This window comes from Mycteria americana, chromosome 21, assembly GCF_035582795.1.
Source record: "Mycteria americana isolate JAX WOST 10 ecotype Jacksonville Zoo and Gardens chromosome 21, USCA_MyAme_1.0, whole genome shotgun sequence".
Taxonomy (NCBI): Eukaryota; Metazoa; Chordata; class Aves; order Ciconiiformes; family Ciconiidae; genus Mycteria; species Mycteria americana.
The window spans coordinates 3,455,696-3,474,073 of NC_134385.1; the positions used below are offsets into that span (position 1 = coordinate 3,455,696).

Here is an 18,378-nt window from a genome sequence, read left to right on the forward strand (position 1 = left end):
AACCGGTGCGACCCTTGCCAGGAGCTCGATCCCCGTCCCTGCCTTGAGTCCTTCAAACAGCAGAGGTAAAACAGACACAGGCTTCTTCCTTGGAGAGCAAATCGTCACCAAGACGCTGGCCCTGGCTCTGCATAAATAAAAACCTGTGCCTCATTGCCCTACCTCTCCGAGAAAGCAAACTCACCTGCTTCTTGCTGCTGGCAGGATCAGGGCGTGCTTCCACCTTCCATTTCCCAGTCTGGCCACAGCATGAACAAGCAAGTATGACAGACCTCCGTTCTCCTGGGACACCTGGGAGCTGCTACCCTCAAAACAAGGCACTGCAGCGGGCGGCACGGAGCAGGGGGAAGGCCTGGGAGACCCTGCCCGACAGCGGCTGCAGCACAGCCTGTTAGGAGCAGGCTCTTGAACAGAACAGGCAGGCTAGCAGCTATTGCGGTAGAGGAATAACATTTATCTGTGGGGATAACAAAGTTCATATTAAACCGATTAAGGATATTAAATCCATTTCTAAGAGTATGGTCATCTGCCTGCACTCCGGAGACAGAGCAGATAATCCCACCCCTCATTCACAGCGCTGCCCCGATGATCCCAGCCTGGCCTGGCGAGATGACTCAACACGTCCCTGCTGTCTATCAGAAGACCACGCTCAGCACATCAGCAGCGAACGGGGCTTTACACCCGGCCTCACCTGCATCTCACCCACCCAGGCTAGGAGAACGCGGTTCCACGCCGTGACCCCTTGGCCATGTGCTCCAGTGCTGGGCTGAGCCCGTATCCACGTACGCTTGAGTCAGCATGGATGGCAAACAAGTCTGGGCTCGAGAAGAGGTTCAGCTGGCGCTGCAGACAGACCCAGCAACACAAACGCGGTGCCCAGCATTTCAAAGCTGATGCCCAGCTCTGCCCAATGCTGGCAGAGAAAAGCCAACCCAGATTCCCAGCTCTTCCTTGCAATATTCCCTTCAGTCCGAGCTCCCAAGCCACCCCACGCCCCTATCAAACAGCCCAAGGCAGCCACCCCATGGAACATTACAGAAATAATTCAACGCTGAGGAACACAAACTGGAGGTTTAACCTAATCCCCAGCAGAGCGGGCATCTCCAGAGCCTGCGATAGCAGACCTGCCCACGTAGCCCTTCCCCTTGCAGGCTGAGCCCCAAGAGATGGCTCTTGCCACATGGTGTATCGCAAGCAGCTGAAGGAAAAAACTGCGCTCTACCACCCCAAAACCTTCCCAGGAGGAACTGTCTTGGTCACATTTGCCGGGAGAATCCCAAATGCCCTGGAAAAGGCCCTCCCGGTTTCACCCAGAGCGGCACGCCGGGAAGCGCGGTGGCGCAGACGGCACTCGCATCCTCCAGGAACGACGCTGCGGAGACCAACTGCCTAGCGGACGCGGCACAAGGAATTTGCTGCTCAGCAACTCGGATTCAAATGTGGGGCCAGTTCCCACTGCCAAACCACAGTGTAAACCCCCGGGAATTCAGCTTTAACTAGGACAGACTCATCTGTTGCAAACTTGATGAGATCATTTCCAAGTTCCTGTTTAACAGGTGCCAGCTCCTTCTGCACCTGCTATGTGCATAGGGATTAGCCTGCCTCCACCAAGCTGAGAACATCTGCTCAGCTCCCTCAGGAGCCGCAGAAAAGGTGACTGGAAGAAGGAACCAGGTCTGGATGTCCTGCCCTGTGCCCAGAGCAGGGAACCTGGGCCAGGTGGGAACAGAGAGCAAGAAAACTGCGCTTGTTAATAGGGAGGGGAACCCACAATAATCTTGCAACTTTATTTCCATATAAAAGAAAAAAAATATCCTCTCCACAATAAAGGCAGTAAGAGCTCACTCAGCTCCCGAGTTGCACTCCTGGCCAAGCTGGAGGAGTGCAGGGTGTTTCTGTCTCTGAGAATGACACGTTCGCATGCCAGCAGGATCGGCTCAATCATTCCAAGGATAATGCTGCGTCTCTGGCAGGAATTAACGCTTGGCATGGGAGGATGCTCCCAGCAGCCTTGCCCCGGGGCCCAGCCCCTTCCAGGCAGGGCTGGGGAAGCATGGGAACACGGCGCGATGAGGCCACATGAAGAGGATCTGATGCAGCCGACGGCCTTTGGCTGTCACTTACACACCTGCCTCATCCCGAAAAAAATGACTCAGCTCCTTCGGTTCAAGGCCACCCAGGACTAAGTCGCTTCCTCGCCGTACAGGTGGAAGCGCGGCTGTTCCCCTTCGCCAGCTGCTTTGCAGGCCTACGGCAAAGGCAAGCTGCTGTCCTCGCCCGAGGTCTCTGTGCCCCCACTGTCCCCCTCAGTCTCTGCAGCACGGCTGGCGGCCTCCAGCTTCCTTCTCTTCTTCAGATGGTGCAGGTGGGATTTGGATCGTGTGTGAGCTGGAGGAAGAGGCAAACAGAGCATTTAACTCTGGGGAACTTGGAAACACTCGACCCGATCCTCCCGCGCGGTGCAGAGCACTCTCCCTTCCCATCCTCCCACACAATTCATTCCCGCAGAAAAGTGAACTCCCAAGCCCTGCCCTGGTCATTTCTCAGGACACTTCTAGGCCAAACTATGGGGGCTCAGAGGGGGACAACCCTTCCAAGCCGTCTCCTGACCACAGGAAGGACTGGGAGAGGGAAAAAACCTGGCTCAGTATATGCAGAAGACTCCAGATCGTCAGGATCCAACTCTCCCAACAAGTCTGCTCCCAACCGAGACACGACGCCAGGAGGACGGGAGAAAGGAAAGTGTTACCAAAGAGGCGGCACATTGCAGGGTGCAGGCAAGGTTGTGCAACTATCCGCCACCCCATGGAGCGCTGCCAGGATCATTTGTAAGCCTAGATGCCTGCACCACAGCACTGGGGATATCCTGTACATCTACAGAGCGGATAGGGATGGAGCCCGGAGCATAATTATGCTTTTGCATAACTCCAGGGCAAGGCCCCCAGCTACGGGAGCACTTCAGCAGGAGTCGGACGGGAACGGAGGCATAATCCCAAGGTTGCAACTTGTACTGACACAGCAGGGCAGCAGGAGCTGCATTTCTGTTTGAAATCACATAGTTGAGGACAGTAAAACCTCCTGTATCGGTGGTATTATCTAAGTAGAAGGCGCTTTGTCTAACCAGACCAATGTACTATCTTAGCAGGGTGGTTTTGCTATTTCCAAGAGATCAGAGCAGCAATTAAAGCAGCAAACTTTTCAAGCAGGGCCTTAATTAAACAAGGGTATGTGCTCACTGAATCAAGGCCCTCAGGTGTTTTCCAGTCATCCTTTTCTGCCAAAGGATGGAATTACATGCAAAGCTGCTGCTTTATCACAATGCTGTAGGGTCACCCTCAGCTTGAAATAAAGCCTCACCTCTTACAATTTGTCGCAAGCAACACCAAAGCGTATAGTGGCTGGAAGCAGCACTGATTTCTGCTGCTGTCTGGGGAGGTGTGCTCTTTTAAGTCCATACAAATTGTAAAATTAGATAAAATCTTAAAATCTTCCAGAGCCAGTGGGGTAACTGGGAAGCAGTTCTCAGAACTATCTGCAACTTGAGTTAAGAAAACAGACCAGATTGCAGATTGACTCAGCTTCCACTACTGTTTTCACTTCCCTTTGAGCTTTTACATTTTGCAGTTACAAGTAACACCCAGGTTTTGGACCATTTTTCTCCCACCATCTGGAGATTTGAGCCAAATTCAGCTGGATGCAGAGAACAACAGCTGGTCTTGGTTGAGAAAGGTATTGTCATCATCTATCAGAATTTGGGATGACATCCCGAGAGTAGGGATGGAGCTGCAGCTGTAGTGTTTGGGGGGATCTTCAGGAGTTGCCACTCGGTCACAAAACTTGCCGGACCTGGAAGGATGGCACGGACCCTGATAGTTTTCAGAGTCTTCTAGTTCTGGAGTAGATAGAGCTCTTTCAAAGCACCTCCAAGCTGAGACTGGCTAAAATAACAACTACACTTACAAACTGATCTTACTACAATAAGCTTCCTATTCTGAGCCAACTTCCATCTTTGCTTTCAGCAGTTCCCTGGCTCAATAGGAATAAGCGACCCGTTCAAATCCGACGACCAACGACCTGAGAAATTTATCTTTGCGTTGTGTCTGCATATAATGCATGTGGGCAACACACGGAGATTTACCAGTTCCATTTCTGCAGCCAGTTTCTCCACTACTTTTTGTTTCTGGTTCTCAGCATGAGCCTCACAGCACAGATAAATTCACTGAGTTAATCTGATTCCAACTGAGCTCTTTTAAAGTAAGTCTATTGAAAATAGAAAATCCCTTTCTATTACCATTACAGCTAGGAACACTTTTTTTTAAAAAAACAACACACAAATAGGAGATATTGGAGCAAAACTGAGCTCTTAAAAACATTAAGAAACTTTCATTTTACACAACAAAATTTTAGAAGAAACAAATTTGTTCTGTGCTTTTTGACAAAGTATCTGAAGTGCTGGAAAGGACCAGCAGCCCTGACTAAACACAGACAGCTCTGAGGTTTGATGCTACGTATAGATCCCCACGTCTGGCGTGACGGCAGAGAGCAGCAGTGTTTACTGGGTGCCGGGGAAGGGGGGGAAGCCCGACAGATGGCTGCTGTGGCACAGCTCCTGCATCCCCTCTGGGCCTGCAAATGGCTGCTTTCATACACGGGCTGTAAACAATCCTTGAAAGCCCAAGATCATGTGCTGAGGGTCATCCGGCCAAGCGGAGACAGCCAAGGAAGCTGCTCTGCTCCGGAGAACTGCCTCGCTCCATCCCTCCGCATAACTGCGCTCGCTGTGCCCCCTCCCAGGTCCTCTCCTCTCCCCCTTGCCGGATCCTACCTGCCCACTCCCTGTCCCCGATGATGACTCTGTCGCAGAGCTCACACACGTGATGACTCCGTTTGTTCTCGTTTACATCATACTCCATCTTCACAGGCTCTGCTGGGGGCTCACGTCCCTGTAGATTAAATAATGCCTCAAATTGCTTTCTATACTATAAAAATTTGCTTGGCTGTGTTCACTTTGGTAGAGTTTGGGCTCTGAACTTGCCATACCCAGACGCTAAGGTTAGCAGGACAGATGCTGCAGTTTTGCCATGCAAGACATGCAGAGTGCTGGGCATTAGGAGAAATTTTCAGCTTAGACAACAACCCTCTGCCACTGCAAGGAAAGCCCAAGGCTGGACATGTACGCAGACAGCCCTGCTCATGGGAGAGACTAAGTGTCAAGTTATGGGGCCTGGAGACTACCAAGAAGTTGGCTTCTCAGCCACGGCTCACGTGTTAACTCCAGTTACCCAGTACCTGGATGAAGCTCTCCACAATCTCCAGAGCAGGTTTCAGCACATCCTCCTCCCACCGCAAGAGATCAGACACCTCCAAGCCATACACCGGGGGCACGTTGGGCCCGGGACCTACGGAGACACAGAAAGGCAGGTCATCACCAGAACCTCCCCAGAATCATGTCCCAGCACCCACGGGGCTACGCTGCGACCGGGGGGATCTGCTCCTTCCTACCTAGCTGTCCTTTAGAGTTCAGAAGCAAATGGCACCAGCCTTTCCAGAGCCAAAATTACCAGAGATCTCAGCTTGGAGGGCAGCACCCTCGCAAAGAGCAAGAACACCTAAGACCTCAAGCAAGCATCTTCATGGTTGTCTGCCTTCAGGACAGCATTAGGAAATCCAAGCACACCGACAGCCCATCGTAACAGCGAACACTTCATCACAGCCGTGGTCCACAGGAGGCCGCAGAAGATCAAAAGGCACAAAGCCATCGCACAAAGCTTACAAGGAGATGCAGGCATGGAGCCTGGATGAGGAATCTGCGGGTGCAGGTTCCCACTCAGAGCCATAATTGCTTGTGCGGCTGCAGGGGTCAACACTCCCGGCTCACAGCAGCAGGCCACGGTGGGAGATGCTTTACTAATGCCTCGGCTTGGCAAGGCACGGTTTCAAAGCCACCCCTTCGGCCTCCCCCAGCCCAGCGCGAGGGCACGGGGTGCTCACTGCAGCCCAGCCAGGGCGAGACAGCTGCAATCAGAGAGCACCCACTCCCTCCGGCGACGTCGCTGCCCTGCCGCGGCTCACCTGCCTGCAGACATCGGGCACACGGCCCCGCTCAGACAAAGCCATCAAAGGCTGCTGCGTGCCAGTCTCCAGCAGGTGCTGCTTTTTATTGCTGTAACCACAAACAAGCTCCCAACAGGCCTGATCTGAAGCACACCTGCCACCAGAAAGGTGAGCCACAGCCACCAAGCACAGGGCTCCAGGAAAGCTCTTGCACCCCATTCAAAGCCCGTCTTTTGACTCAAGTTTCTCCCTGCCGTTTTTTTTTTTTTTTTTAATTGTTTTTTTTGCCCCTACCAAGCACCTTTCAACAAGTGCCCGGCTCCCAGCTGCTGCTGCTGGCCCTGCTCCAAGGCTGGGGCTGGGACGGGGAAGTCCTGCTGGCTCCTTGCCACCGCAGTGAGCACAGCCCAGGCTAAGAGCAGCCAGTGGGCTCCTGCTCCTAATCTGAAGGGCAGCTGTCAACTGGGCTTTTCGCCCTGCACAGGGAGCACATGTGGGTGCGTGGGGAGAGGGACAGTGCTTGGCACCCGCTTCCCGAGCCCCTCGGGAGCTGTCGGCAGGATAGGCTGCAGGGATGCTGCAGCCTTCATCATCTACTGCTGCCCACCATGGGGCTGAGCCTTTGCTTGCTTTGTTGTTGGGGTATTAGCCGTCCTGATGGCACTTCTGTTGGGAGGGGAAGATCTGCCCCTTGACAGGCAGCCAGGGGTACAGGGGAAGCAGCAAGGAGCTGGCTTCCTGAGTGTCTGGGCAGATGGGCTGTGGGCAAGATAAACATGGGCAGTGCTGGGTGCAGTGTCTCAGGAGGACCGAGCGGCTGCTCTCCCTCCCATGTGTTCGGGTTGCAATCAGGGCAGAGCCTGGTGGGTGGATCCTGGCGGGATCTGGCCAGCAGCAGACACCCGCAGAGCCAGGGCAGCCTGGGCCAGCCAGAAGAATCCAGGCAGGATCATCTGATCTCTGCCGGACTCACGTCCCCCAAAACAGACGCTGCCCCGAAGCAGAGGAGCCACCGCTCCTCTCCTGAGCAGGGAGCAGGGGATGCGCCAAGGAGAGGGATGAGAAGAGATGCGAGAACAGGGATGACGAGGCAGGGCAGGAAGAGAGGACTTACGTCTCAGGAAGCGGTTTCGGACCCACTTGTTCTGTCTCCGGGCATATTTCTTGGTCACTTGTTTCAGGGCCTGGATCCCTTTGAAACAGAGGGAATAAAAAATAAAAACAAAAGTCAGTGCCACGCTGCAAGCTGAGCTCGGAGCAGAGCGAGAAGAGGCTGTCAGCTCCGGTGCGAGCAAATCACACGAGGCTAAAGTTTGTGCTGGATGGTACCGTGCTCACTTAAGGGAAGTATTTCTACCGTCAGTCTGGAGGTCTCCGAGCCAGCAGTGAGAAGTTGTCATCACAGCAAAGCAGCCAAGCCCTGCCAGACAGAGTGTAGGGGCAGCGGCAGCACAGAAGGGCTGGACAAGGTGTCCCAAATGCCCTTGAATTAACACTGGGTGGAAAGAGCCCAAAACCTCAGCCCTGAAGCTTTTAGCCGGTCAGATAATCTGTTCAGGAGCTGTACTGCTCTCATAATGCCTAATTGAATACTTCTCTGCACAAACGGAGCCTAGGACTCCTTGTCCTACCCAAAGTGGGCCCAGAGGATGGTTTACCACTGTACAACCTTTCAATATTTAGTACCGGACTTATCGTGTCCCTCTGTAATTGTCTCTTGAGCAGACACAACAAGACCCTTCTGCACCAGACTTGTTTTCCAGCCTTTTATCATTTCTGTGGTTTCCTGAGCCTCCATCTCCACTTTGCACTGAACCCTCCTCGGCACAGACCGACTCTACCTGGGACCTCCGCTGTGCTGAGGAGCAGAGCAGCTCTCTCCTCTAACAACAGCGCATCAGTCCAGACACTCCAGAATGACACGTGCCATCGAACAGCGCCTTGCTATTGACACATGCTGTGATCTGCTAGATCCCCAGATCCCTTCCCACCATGCTACTGCTGAACTAGATGCTGAGTTCTGCTCCATTCCTCCTTTTGGAGCCCTGTTCTCCGCAGCATTCACATCCCAGCTGGGATCCCATCACCCAGGTCACTGGTGGACCAGGTCCAGATCCCAAATCACGCCGTGCCCGCTACATCTTGCAAGGAGGCCTGGGGGAAGGGAGGGAGGAATTGCTCTGGGTGTGCTCAGAGATGCTCTCCAAGCATTGCAAAAGGAGTCCCTGGCCCCCTGGGCTGGCAGATGTGGAAAATGCAGAGAGAAAGGGCAGCTCAAGACCTGCCCCAAGGTTTGAGCTTGGTTCAGACCATTACACAGTGTCACCTGGAGCTGCGTGGGGCTGAGGGACGTAGGGCATGCAGGGTACTCCTCTCACCTTTTTGCAGCAGCAAAGCACTGGTCTCAGGTGAGCAATTCCCCTCACTGATGAGGTACTCATGGAACTCCTTGAAGCCGATGGACTGGAAGATGCCGTGCTGGTAATCCTGCCTGGAGAATGAGACAAGAGACAGGGGTCAAAGCAGTCTCCTTCAGAACAGTGGGAGACCTCAACCCTCCCCATAAGAGCTCAGATCTCTGTGTCTCACCCTGCAGGACCCCCACAGGTGACACAAGCCCACGGCGCTGGGGGACAAGCCAAGCCAGGAATGCAGACTGGTGCCTTCAGTGACAGCCCATGTCAGCTTTGCTGTGCGAACACTCGGGCAGCAGCAAGTAATTTTTACCGAGTGGAAACGTCACCACGTGGCAGGTATGGTCCAGGCAAAATTAATTCAACACTGAGACCCACAGGGACTTTGCTGTTTGACCAACCCTGGTTGGGTTCTAGCAGGGAAGGCCAGGAAGCACTGGAGGATCTGGCTGGTTCAGACCTCTCCGCTGATGGTGCCCCCGCAGAGGCAGACACCCGTCCCGTCTGCCGGCCCTGCCGCAGGAGCAGGCACTGCCAGGAGAGGGCTGGGAGCAGCGACACATCGGAGCTGCTGCAGGGAGTTGGTCCGGGCCCTGCACGGGTCTGGCAGGTGGGACTGGGAGCAGAAAAGGACTTCTCACCCACCGGTTCTCAGCCACCTTCTTTTGGTTGTAGCGTCGGTGGAAGTCCCGCAGCTCCTCCAGCAGTCCCGCAGCCAGCATGTCATCCACCCGCTTCTCCAGCCGCTGGTCCAGAGCTGGGAGGAGGAGAGTTGGACACACTCAGCCGCTCAAGAGCCGTGCCCTCAGGAGGCCCACAGTGGACAATGTGCTAGGACTCGGTTCGGCACTGCCAGCCTCCCGATCCACCTGCAGAAGGCAGAGCCCAGCAGGCGAGGGGAGCGAGTCCTCTGTCATGCCCACTGATGCCAAAAGAATTGCTGCCTGGTTCAGGGAGGAGCTGGGGCAGGAGCAGGGAGTCAGCCCTAACACCGCATCACCATGTTCAGCCAGCCAGGACCTCTGCAAAGCCCACTCTCACCTGCCTGGTCTGCATGGAGCCACAGGATGCAGGAATGTGGGTATTTCAAGGGCCCCCCTAAGGGTCCCCCACCTTCCTCCTCCTGCTGCTGGTGCAAGATTTCACTATGGGGGATCCCCGTCTCTTCAAACACTTGGAGGCTCCTGTAAGCAGAGACAGACAGAGCTCAGAGGCTGGGTGAGGATGAGCTTTTCCATTTCCCCAGCAGCCCTGGGGGCTTCAGCAAAGGGAACCGCAGACACTTGCTGCGATCCAACGCTCTCATGTGGGGGGAGGGCAGGTTTCTGCCCTCTCCCGTGCCTGGCATCCCGAGCACACCCAGGTCCTGGGGGTGCAATGCAGTGCAGAGCACGGCGATGGTACCCAAGGAGCCCAGAGCACAGCCGCCCACTCCTGCCTGGCACCAGGACAAGCCCTGCAGGGGACAGGGTTCTGGCTCCAGCCCTGCCCTTTCCAGCCAGGCAGGGCTGCAGGGAAGGGGCAACGGTTGCCGATGCCGTGAAGCATTACTGCCAGCTCAGCCCAGCCCAGCCAGGGAGGTGGAGGAAGCTGCGCGGGGTGCCCAACCCTCCGTCCCCCTGCACCGTGCGAATGGGGTGGGCGGCGTTCTGCTCCCCTCCAGGCCAGGGCTCGGCTGGGATGGGCCCGCCAAAGCAGCAAGCCTGGTCTTGCTGCCGTGCTGTTCCCACAGAGCTCAGGTATGTTACTCAGCCAGCACGGCAGCTTGCTCTTTAAATAGCTCCAGATAAACCCTGCTGCTGGGGCACTGCAGCGGGAGCAGCCCCAGCGCACACAAGCCAGGAGCAATGTGCTGTCCTGGACCCCAAAGGCAGTTCAAGCCGCGTGCCCAAAGGTCTCAGATCCCGGAGAGCTCCCCAACACCAGTGCTCCAAGGTCCCCAAGCACCTTGCTAAGAGGCTAGGAGCACCCACCCGGGATGGGAGAGCCCATCTTGCCGTGTTCCCAGACACACAATTCCCTCGGGAAGGGGTGCTGGGCCCTGGCACCCCCCGTCCCAGGCATGCCAAGCTCACCTGGCCACCTTGCGCTTGTCGTGGGGGTGCAGCTTGGCCGCCATCTCTGGGTCCACCTGGCTCAGGCGGCGATGGAGCTCAACACCATCCAACTGCTCCAGCTCCACTTTCCTGTCAGTGACCGGCCCGGGGGCCGTGCTGGCCTTCTCCTGTGGGGCACAAGGCAGCCCTGAGCCGAGCCACTCATCCATGTGCAAGGCCAGCACAAGCAAGATGATCTCCCAGACCCACAGGGTGAATGAGGGGCTTTCGGTTCTCCTGGCCCCACTCTAACAGGGAGAGCACCGTGCCTGGTCGCAGGAAGCCTGCCCTAAACATGGGGCTCACCCTTTCCCAGAGGGATACGCAGCCCCCCGACGGTACCTTGGTGTTGATAAGGACCTTCCAGAGCAGGGACTCGATGTAGTAGTTGGTTCCTCCCACAACAATCGGGATCTTGTCTCGGGCAAAGATATCTTCAATGTGCCACAGTCAGGGAGCGTAAAGCAGAGGTGCACGGCAGGGAGGGAGGGCTGTGGGGAGTGGCAGCCTGGGGCCCAGACCCCACTCTCCCAGACCCAAGGAGCCAGTGAGGCTGCAGGTCAGGGTTACAGGTGTCCCTCACCTCTCACTATCCTCTGCTACCTGTGCCAGCTACCACCAAACCTCAGGGACACCCAGGGACTGCCAGGGCAGGCAATACCCAGCTCAGCACTGTTGCAGTGCAGCAAAGATCTTCCCCAGCCAGCCCTGAGGGGGGGCTGCCCTGAGCATTAGTTGGGAAAAAGAAGCTCCAAGCCCCCCTCGCCAGCAGTATCCTCTGAAAACCGGAGTTAGTTGCAACGCGGAGAGCCCAAGGCTGATGCAAACACTGATCTCTCTTGCAGGCCTGGCTGTGGAGGGGGGAAGTCGGTATCTGCTCAGCCAGGCAGGCTGCAGCGTGAAAGGATATCAGAGCCACGGCTTTGTCTCTGAAATCCACCACTGTGTAGTTAGAGACAAGAGGATCCACAAAGCTGATCATGTGGTGTCTGCATAGACGCTGCTCCTGGGGAGAAACCTTGTTCGTGATGATGTCCAAGCCCTTGTACACCTGGGGAAGAGAAGAGCATGTCACTCACCTCTGCGTCCCATGAAACTCCCACCGACCACCGCTCCTTCCCTCACGCACAGCCGCTGCCTGCCCCTATCACCCCTCCAAGCCCCTCGCCGGTCTCTGGAGAAGCAGGCAGCACAGGCAGGGGCACGTGCCCCGTTCAGGCGAGGCAGCAGGAATCTTGCCAACGCCTGCTCCTGCCAGGGCCAAACTGCCTCTCTCCAGTGTTTGTTCCTGCCCACGAGAGACAAACCGTGAGTCTGACCGCTCACAACTGCTTTCCTGGTCTGATATAACCCTGCAGTTAGAGATGGAAAGGCTGATCAAGCGATCAGAGAGCGGTGTTGGAGCCCGGTCAGCGTAACCAACCAAGCCTGGCTCCGAAGCACAGAGCTCTGAAACAACAAGGGCGGCTGCCTCCAAGCTGCTGGCTCCCCACCTGCTGCCATTCCAGCTAAAAGCTCAGGTGTGCCTCTCTCCAAACACCCCTCTCCAGCACAGCACCGAGTCTCATTTGGGGACAAGGATGACTGCTTCCCGTAACACACAAAGATCTCTCTGGATGCGACACGCAACTTCATGGAGCCTCCTAAACACACACAAACGGTCTCAGCTCCTTCACACCTTAAAAGCCTGGCCTGCTGCCTGCTCTCACTGAGCTGGTCAGGTACAGAGGGGAGCAAAACCCACCGGTGCAGGCCAGCAACCCTAGGGGAAAAGAGGCACTGTCCTGCACCAAGGTGCCAGGAGACATTGGTGAGTGCAGCCAGCAGCATCTCGCTGCTTCGAGGTGCGTCTTCAATCTCGAGTTTGGGATATACAACCTTGAAGGAAGAGCACTGCCGAGAGATGCTGGCCCTCAGCTAGACAGCTAAAAGCAGAAGAGAAAGAAAAGCCACCCAAACCAACCGCTCGGGAGCATTCTTGGTAAAGAGCCAAGGCAACCTGCGATCCCAGAAGCACGCACCCGAGCCACAGCCCAAATCCACCCTCCAGGCTGCATAAAGCAACAGCCACAGCTCAGCCCGCAGACCCAGGCAGTGCAAGCACTGGAGCCGCCTCAGCTTGGTCTCCCATCGCCACGGCTCGGCTGGGGCCAGTGAGCAGAGCCCTTTCAGATGAGAGCATCTTTCACCCCGGAGAAGGGAGGAAGGCTCCTCACCCTGCTCCCCATGGCACGCAAACACAACCCTCCTCAGCGTGGGCTGCCCCTGTGCCCTGGCACTGCCCCGGGCGTGCCTGTCAGTGGGTGCTGCGAGGCTCTGCAGAGCTGCAGACAAACAGGGCTCAGAGCAGGGACCCTCACCCCGAGGGTGCTGGCAGCAGGCACGTGGTCACAGTGGGGCACATAAAGCCTTTCTGTCCAGCCCAGCTCTGCGCCACGCCAAGGACTGAGCACCCTCCGTGCCAGGCGGTGGCTAAGGCTCTGCTTCGTGCCGCGGGCGCAGGGAGGATGTGTTTAGCTCTCAGCACCTCCCCACTCGGAGCAGTCTCCCAGCTTGAGATAAACTAGCCTGATGGGAGAGAGACTGAAAATGGCTGTACTCATTTCCTCCTCCATCACCCAGAAACCAGCCCAGCCAGAGGACCAGACTTCCAGAAACAAATTTCCCCCTAATCCCCTCTGAGAAGCTGCCAAGCCTCCGGCTGCACTGCGGCCTCCACCCACTGCCTCCCCTGGTCCCAGACAGAAGGACAAGGTGACACAGAGGTGACCCATGGGCAGAAGGCACAGAGCGGCAGCAAGGGACGATCAGAGGTTAGTGGAGCAGGGAAGCCCGATCCCTGCCTGGAGCAGTCATGCGAGCTGCTGGGGCGGCTGAACCGGCTGCAGCCCGGCAGACACTCCGGCTCTTGCTTAACTCTTGCACTTGCGGCTTGGAGGGCGAGGGCCAGCCCCTGCTCCCAGTCCCTCTGCGGAGAAAGGCTCGCCTAGGGGCAGGAAGCGAGGGGGGAGCGGGAGGGCAACCAAATGCTCTTCCTTTCTGCCCTGCAGAAATCCAGCTGGCTCCAGGGGACCGCGAGCAGACAGGAGGAGAGGCCCAAGAGGCAGCTCTCTGCCAACATGCCCCGTGGCTGGCTGCAGCCTATTGATCCCCTTCCATTACCCAGCCCAGGCTGAGCAGCACCATTCAACGCAAGTCTCCAGTCGGCACCAAAAGCCTTTGAATTCGGTGAGCTTTGGCTCAGTGCCTTCTCTCCCCCGGCAAGGGCCAGTCCAGCCCTCCAGCTCCTCCGACTCCCACTCGTCTGCCTGAAATCACCGTCAATACAGAGGGCTGACGGGGAGGCTCGGAGGCAGCCGGGAGCTCCCAGTGCCCTGCGCAGGCAGAGCCAGCGTTTACAGTTCAGGCTCCAATCCCCCAAGGTTCTCCTGGAGATTAAACACCGAGAGCCTCCCCGAATATCTGGCAACAAGAGGAGGAGGAATGCGGTGTCAGTGTGTGGGCTGGGAGGAAACAAAGGCGGCCTTTTACACACACCCAGCAAAGCCCAGAGAAGGTTTCCACCAGCTGGCTGTCGGCAGGGCCTCGCACCGAGACGTCCTCCCGACACTCATTTCTATTTTCAGCAAGCGGCTCAGATAAGCCTTTGTTGCTTTCTAAGGCCCCAAAACAGATTAGTGGCAGCCTGCAGCAGCAGGCCTCCGAGACACCAAATACAAGCCGGGGACTAAAGATGCTTAGCCTTGACGACGTCCTCCCACCTCTGCCGCTGAAACCCCCAGGCAGGTCAGCCCCACGGCTCACAGCGCTTTGCTGGAAGTTCAGTGCCATCTCCCCTTTTAAAGGGTGGGGAAACTGAGCCAGGAGACACAAACACCAGCAATCCTCAGGAAACGGTGCCTGTGAGGACCCTCAGCCCACAGCCTGGGAAGGCTGGGTTCTCCCAAACCCTTGCTCTGCTGCCAGTTTCATGCCCAATCCCAAACTCTGTCCCTTTGTCCCCACCTGCACTAAGAGGGGGAAAGGCACTGTCCTTGCCCTGAGTGCAGGGAGCGCAGTATTGAAGGTGACATCAGGGCTGTGCAGCACGAGGACCCCAGACGCATCCAAGCCACCTATGGCTGGGAAGTGTGCGAAGATTTCACAAGGGATCTCCCAGTGGAGAGGGGCATGGAGGACCCAGACCAAGCTAGGGTGCAAGGAGAGCACGATTCACTCCCCGCTCCGATCCCTGCCATGAGAAGGATGTCAGCAAAGACTCTCAAGATGTCCTGACTTGGCACGCTAACTGGCAAATGTACCCAATGTGCTACAACAGCCTCCGGAGAAGGACTCCATCGCTACTTCCAAGGGTGAAATCCAGAAGGGACAGTGGGATCGGGAGCGGACGGGGCCCTCCAGCAAGCTGGCACCAGGATTGCTGCACGCTCACTGCTCAGCCAGGAACGAAGAAACAGGACTGGCTTCATCCCGCCTGGCTTTCCCGGGGAATGACTTACCCCTAAACGAAACTCACTGGGATGACAAACGGCAACAGAAAGGACAAAAAGAAAGATTAAGAGGCCATCAGATTAACCAGAGCTCCTGAGCTGCACGAAGGCAGCAGCTAAGTCTGTAAAGTCTGTAATTTGACCACAGCGACCCACAGCCATGACAAAAACGCCCTGGAGATAGAGGGGTGCCTGTGTGGGGGAACAGGTGGGCTTGGGGCTCCCTGGCCCCTTCCCGAGCCTGGCTCCAGCTCCAGCAGCTGCCCAAAACACTGCCAGCATTTGTCAGAGCTCCGCGGAGCCCGCACGGGGCGCAGCGATGAATGGACAGAGGGGGCTGAGGGCGACACGGTCTCTGGCAGCTGTCAGTCGAGAATGAGCAACGGGAGTTTTAAAACCCAGCGACTCTTCCGCAAGGACACCGGAGCCAGCTCTGCGTGGCAGAGGGATATGCAGCGGGGAGACAATATTCCATGGGAACAAAGTCAGCAAGAAAGCAGACCCAGTTGGCTGGCTGCAGCCGTCTAAGCGGGGCACGGGGGTTAGTGGAGCGTGGTGGGGGAGGCGCAGACGTGAACTGCTTGAGGCTGTGCCTTCAGGCGGCCGGGCCGTGGAGAGGCAGGGCTCCCCCGCCTCGCCGCCCCGAGAGGCCACGCAGAAAGCACGCTGCGTTATGGGATAAAAGTAGCGGAGCTGCTCGGCTCTCGCTCCACAGTCACGCTAGAATGAGATTAAAAGGAAAGGAGGACAAGAGCTACTCGAGCCTGGATGCCATTGGGCGCCTGCAGCCAGAGTCCTCCCAGCGCCCGCATTCCCGTAGTGGGACCTGAAACAACCAGAGCACAAAATACATGCTTCAAAACATCCACCAGCGTGAAATGAGAATCCGCAGCATGCCAGGCGGCTCCAGCCACGTCTGCAGAGCTCGGGATGCAGCAGGAGCCTCGTATTCGCAGGATCGCTCAAGTCAACAGCCCTTTCCCTGATATTAAAGCCCGCTGTACGCTGGGCTGGCGGTCACTGCAAGGTCCGAGAACCTCAGCGTTCACAGTACGCAAACGGGCACAAATAACCAAACAAAAGCTCTAGGGCTTGTTCGGATCAGGAAGGCCAGTACTAGTAAAACCACAGCAGCTGAGCTCTGCTCAGAGACATTTCTGACGCGGCCGCTGCAGCAGAGTAACTCGCCTTGGAAACTTAACAGCAGCCGACTAAAAGCCGCCCCAGCCCAGAGAGGGTCTGCGGAGAAAACCAGCCCGCAGGCAGTCCCACCCCGGGCTCGAGAAGAGCGAGATGGAAGCGCCGGTCCTTCGTTAGGGAGCACGCGTCTGGTGGATCACGACGGCTGGGCCGGGCAGCCGGGAGGGCGGCTGCCCGCAATCAGGCAGCGCTGGACAAAGCTTCCGCCCCTCACGTGAACATTTTGCCCCTGCAGGATTTTGTCAATTCAGCTCAGACCTCAAACACTCTTTCCCCAAGAGCTTAAGGAAAACATTCCATAAAATTAAAGCTTTCTGATTGCTTGCCCCAAAGTCAGGAGAGGTAGTTTTTTAAATTTAGCTCTCTAGGATACAAACAGTGACCGGCATCGGCAGCCTGGTGCAGGAAACCAGGAGGTGGTTGCAGGACAGCGAGAGTCGATCTCTGAGCAGCACAAAGGGCAAAGGGTGTTGTTGGTAGAAAACACCTTTTTAAAAAGCGTAATAAATACGTTAAACATTAAACTTGATGGAAAGTTCGTGTGTCATAGAAAGAGACAGTGAAAGTGTTGATTAGGAAGAAAAACATTTTGCTAAACAATAACAAAATCCCTGCGGTGGCTGAAATCTACAACTTGTGACAAAGCTCTTGTAGCTGAACGCAATTAGGACCAAAAAAACGAGGCTCAGTTCCTCGGTGTTTCCTGACCCTGACTGTACAACCCATAGATTCCACACTACCGCTTGCAGTAAGAGACGAGACCACAGCCAGTGTCACTGGCAAGTAGCAAATATAATTTTTAATACTTTTTCCCGTATCTTGTCGGTGTCCCTTTGCTGGGTGACTGGGAAGGGGCTTGCTCGCGTTCGGCTGCCACGTTAAAGCCTCGCTTATGCTAGGTCCATAAAACAGCCTCTGGAAGGACAGACGGCACCAGCCAGCACCGCTGCCTCGCCAGGTCTCCCAGCCGGGATGCGAGGCACAACGCAGGGACCCGGTGGGGTCCGGGGACGGCAAAGGGGTACGCGTCTCCCTGTGGGTGAGTGCAGAGCCCACGGCTTGCCAGTGCCGCAAACCACGCCGTGCCCTGCGGCTGGGGGACACGTTACAGGAGGGGACATCACCCAAAACACCCCGAACCCCGGCCAGCCGCCTGGTCCCCTCCCCAGGACAGAGGCACCAGCGCCAGGCCACCCCTGCGCCGGGAGCGTACCCAGTGGGCAGGATCCGTCCCCGGGGCTGTCCCCCGCAGGCACCCGGCCACGGGGCCTGGGGTCCCCGGGGGAGCCCAGCCTGCACCCCCTGGGGCTGGGCCTCTCCGGGCCCCGACCAGGTCCCACTGCCCCCCCGGTACCAGGCCAGGCCGCCTGCAGACACCCCCAGCCAGGCCCAGGGCCCCGCCGGGGATCCCAGGCCCAGCTCCGGCCTTCCCCGGGCCCCGGGCCCCAGGCCCCGGCCGCGGCCTCCCCCGGGCCCAGCCGCGGCCCTCCCCGAGCCCCAGGCCGGGGCCCGGCGTCTCCCGGTTCCGGGGCCTATTATCCCCGGCCTCTCCCGGCCGGCCGCGGCCTCCGCCGGGCCTACCCGCGGCCTCCCCGGGCCCCCGGAGGCCGGGCCCGGCCGTACCTGCATGGAGTCGGCGCTGACGATCTCCCCGCCGAGGCGCAGCCCGAGCTGCAGCGCCAGCGCCGACTTGCCGGTGCCGGTAGCGCCGAGGATCACCACCAGCGGCCGCGGCGGCTGCGGCGGGACCCGGCCCAGGCCGAGCGCGGCCGCCGCCATGGCCCGGCCCGGCCCGGCGGCTGCCATGGGGACGGGCGGGCGGGACGGGGGCGGGCCGGGGCCGGGGCCGGGGCCGGGGCCACCCGCGGGGTGGACGGGGCCGGGCCCGGTGCCCTGTGTCCGTCTGCCAGGCGGGGTTCCTGTCCCTGGCCCGGTCCCTCCCCTTGCCCCCGGCCCCGGCCCGGGTCCCCATCCCTGGCCCCTGCCCCTGCCCTGGGCCAGGTCCCTGCCCTGCCCATCCCCGTGCCCCCGGCCCCTTTTCGGGTCCCCCGGGCACCCCCCGCCTTCGGGGCCCCCCGGCCCCACGCCGTGTCCACGAGTGGGGTTCTGCCCCGCGGTACCTTC

The 18,378-nt window shown here is 57.7% G+C and overlaps 1 protein-coding gene across 2 annotated transcripts; it reads right to left on the bottom strand.

The window, feature by feature from the left end:
• Positions 1–1,773: 1,773 nt before the first annotated feature.
• TRIT1 (tRNA isopentenyltransferase 1) lies at positions 1,774–18,117 on the bottom strand. 2 transcript variants are annotated; one of them, XM_075522300.1, is made up of 11 exons: positions 17,878–18,110; positions 11,473–11,615; positions 10,907–11,003; positions 10,544–10,692; positions 9,510–9,652; positions 9,114–9,225; positions 8,433–8,545; positions 7,169–7,246; positions 5,290–5,399; positions 4,826–4,943; positions 1,774–2,388 (listed from the first exon to the last, which is right to left on the bottom strand). In XM_075522300.1, the coding sequence occupies exons 1-11, from the start codon at positions 18,058–18,060 to the stop codon at positions 2,249–2,251; spliced, it is 1,386 nt and encodes a 461-aa protein (XP_075378415.1). In that variant the 5' UTR covers positions 18,061–18,110; the 3' UTR covers positions 1,774–2,248. The 2 variants fall into 2 exon arrangements, with proteins under 2 accessions (XP_075378415.1, XP_075378416.1); XM_075522301.1 differs by lacking the exon at positions 4,826–4,943 and having other exon boundaries at positions 17,878–18,117.
• Positions 18,118–18,378: the final 261 nt, after the last annotated feature.